Raw genomic sequence first — 2,778 nt, forward strand, 5'->3', positions numbered from 1 at the left:
ATGATGCTGAAAATTCAGCTTTGATCACTTTTTAAAACATATTGAAATAGAAAATAGTTATTAAAAAATGGTAATTTCACAATATTACTGTTTTACTGTATTTTAATCAAATAAATGCAGCAGTGGTGAGCATAAAATACATCTTTCAAACACATGACAAATCTGACCCTTAAACTTTAGGTAGTGTATGTTTGAGGTATTACTTACTAGTCATATGGTTCATAATGTCTAGATATGTTCTTCGACAGGAGATACGCTCCAACTCTAGTGCACGGCCATCAGCATGGAAGAATCTAGCAACATAAACAATCTGTCACAGAGTCAACAATATTTATTATACAATGCCATTGCCAGGTTTATTATAAATAAACTATAGCAGAGGCGAAATTCAGAAAAGAAAAATAATAATTTACAAAATATACAAAAAAGGATTTAATAACAGAATGTACATTTTTAGGTTTACTTATTTAGTAATGCTCTTACAGTGTTACTTATGTTTGGACATCAAAGCCCTTTTAAAATAACTAACAAGCAAACACACACACACACACACATATATAATTTTGCTAAAGAAAATTACAGATGCATGGTGATATAGGCGAAATATGTTGTGAAATATGCATATAAAGTTATTTAATACGCTTTCTCAGATCACCTGTGTTTTCTATATCTCTGTTAGCAGCTCCCTTCAGAAATTTTAAAATCAGGAGCTTCACCTGTGTGGTAGAGTTGTTTTGTTTTTTTTCGCTTCTGAAATCACAGAACAAGTGGTATCAATATGTTTACCATGAAAGATCAAAACCTCTTTTAATTAAGTTTCAGCCCATTTTCACGCTCCATGTAAGTGACGTATCCGTATCCGATTAACTGTAAAGGTTTTAATTGATTTTTCCGTACATTTCTGCCATATGTACATTAATTGACAGTCACCACTGATAAGCTACAACTAAATATTGTAGAAACCTAATTTGCTGTAAAGTTGCTTTGCAACGATTTGTATCGTGAAAAGCGCTATACAAATAAACTTGAATTGAATTAGGCTATTCCAATATAACCTAACTTAATAGTGACTCAAATGGAAGCAAATCAAACCAACTCGCGTTGAGAAAGTTAGTTAGCATGCCTGTATTTGACTGAATAATAATTGATTGCAGTGTGAATTCCACTTCATCGTTGAAACCCCCCAGTCGCGCTCAACTCTAATGTTACATCAAGAAAGCTATTTCATGTAGGCTACTCGAGATGTATGAGACTTGTTGCAGCGTAAGGTGAATAGAAATTTGTCTCCACCTGGTGGCTAAATTGTAAACTGCTTTTTTTTTGTTATTCGCTAGTTGACAACGTAAAAATGGTGCGCCACATAGGCCTATGTCACTGGGGGGCGCATGTGTTGAATCAGCACCGGCGGCGAGGTCGTTTAACTAGTAGTTGATTTAAAATGACGGTGTTTCACGACGAGGTTGAAATAGAAGATTTTGAATATGATGAAGAAACAGAAACATATTATTTTCCTTGTCCATGTGGTGACAGATTTGCGATAACGAAGGCAAGTTTTGTTTCTCCTGGAACATCAGAATGACAGTCATAACTTGACATTTTCACTTTCTTAAATGTAAACGTGTATATAGTTATATGTCATTTATTAAAGAGTTTTATTTGAATTTGTGTAGTTGTAACTTTTACAATGTTGTTGTGTTAGCGGATAAATTAATGATGACATTTTTGGAATAGCTTAAAGAACTACTGCAGAACTAGAAGATATTAACCCAGAAAAAAAAGAAAGAAACTGACATTTAATTGATCTAATAATATACATCTGTGTATTGACTCAATAGGTGTCAGCTGCAGCTACCTAGGGTATAACTAAGTGGCAAATACTTTTTAGGTGAAGGAAATAATATTTTATTAAGGGGAAACTGCTGTTTTTCAGGAGGATCTTGAGGATGGTGAAGAAGTGGCCACCTGTCCGAGTTGCTCACTTATAGTAAAAGTAATCTATGATAAGGTAGGGTTTAGTATGTTCTGATATTTGTGTATAGACAACGTCGTTTGGTTATTTGTTGTTGTACTGCAAAAAATTAAGGATCATTTAATAAACAATCACATCAGAGTCCTCTTGTTTGATAGCCTTGTTTATAAATTAAAAACCGAAAAATATGTTATATTGTTATATATCTGGTAACCATTTTGTAATAATATGAGTATTCATGTTCTTGTTTTATTGTAGAAATAATGCCTGTCTTGGTCACTCTTTATTGATTTTTCTTGTATAATGATAAAAATTATAATAATAAAGCTTCTTAAATTAATTTAAACATTCACTGAAGTGAATTTGAAAACTTAAGGATTACAGCTAATAAATATTCATAAATGATTGTGGGGGAAAAACAGATAAACAGCTATTAACAATACACAGAAATATAGTCATTTAATTTCTGTAGAAAGGGCTTAAAAATACCTTCTTAGAGTATTCTGTTACTGCGACTACTTAATGATTTTTCATAACATTTGACCTCAGTTGTTTTAAAGGTTCAATTATGAGAAATGTGTTCAAATTCTTGTTAGTTTATTTAAAAGCCTAAAATATACACTTTTTGTTGTTGTTGTTGTTGTCGTTGTAGGAGAAGTTTATGTGTGGAGAAGTAATTGAAGCACCAAAAACATCAGAAAACAAACTGGAGCTGGCCCAGAGTTGAGACATAGACATCGACATGACTCTTTCACCTGATCCTTTGCCCTGATAATAGACTTTATGTGCACATCTGCCATTTCACAGTT

At 32.6% G+C, this 2,778-nt stretch overlaps 1 protein-coding gene across 1 annotated transcript; it reads left to right on the top strand.

The window, feature by feature from the left end:
* The first annotated feature begins 1,352 nt into the window (after positions 1 to 1,352).
* LOC107738311 (DPH3 homolog) lies at positions 1,353 to 2,778 on the top strand. Its single transcript, XM_016550048.1, has 3 exons — positions 1,353 to 1,546; positions 1,931 to 2,005; positions 2,622 to 2,778. The coding sequence occupies exons 1-3, from the start codon at positions 1,439 to 1,441 to the stop codon at positions 2,694 to 2,696; spliced, it is 258 nt and encodes an 85-aa protein (XP_016405534.1). The 5' UTR covers positions 1,353 to 1,438; the 3' UTR covers positions 2,697 to 2,778.

The sequence above is a fragment of the Sinocyclocheilus rhinocerous genome, unplaced genomic scaffold (assembly GCF_001515625.1).
Source record: "Sinocyclocheilus rhinocerous isolate Xijiao unplaced genomic scaffold, SAMN03320098_v1.1 scaffold1485, whole genome shotgun sequence".
Taxonomy (NCBI): domain Eukaryota; kingdom Metazoa; phylum Chordata; class Actinopteri; order Cypriniformes; family Cyprinidae; genus Sinocyclocheilus; species Sinocyclocheilus rhinocerous.

Excerpts from the sequence above, each read along its gene's own strand:
- LOC107738311 (XM_016550048.1), top strand. The coding sequence starts at position 1,439 with ATGACGGTGTTTCACGACGAGGTTGAAATAGAAGATTTTGAATATGAT. Across the intron at positions 1,547-1,930 it reads ACAGATTTGCGATAACGAAG|GAGGATCTTGAGGATGGTGA; the intron begins GCAAGTTTTGTT and ends GCTGTTTTTCAG. Across the intron at positions 2,006-2,621 it reads TAAAAGTAATCTATGATAAG|GAGAAGTTTATGTGTGGAGA; the intron begins GTAGGGTTTAGT and ends TTGTCGTTGTAG.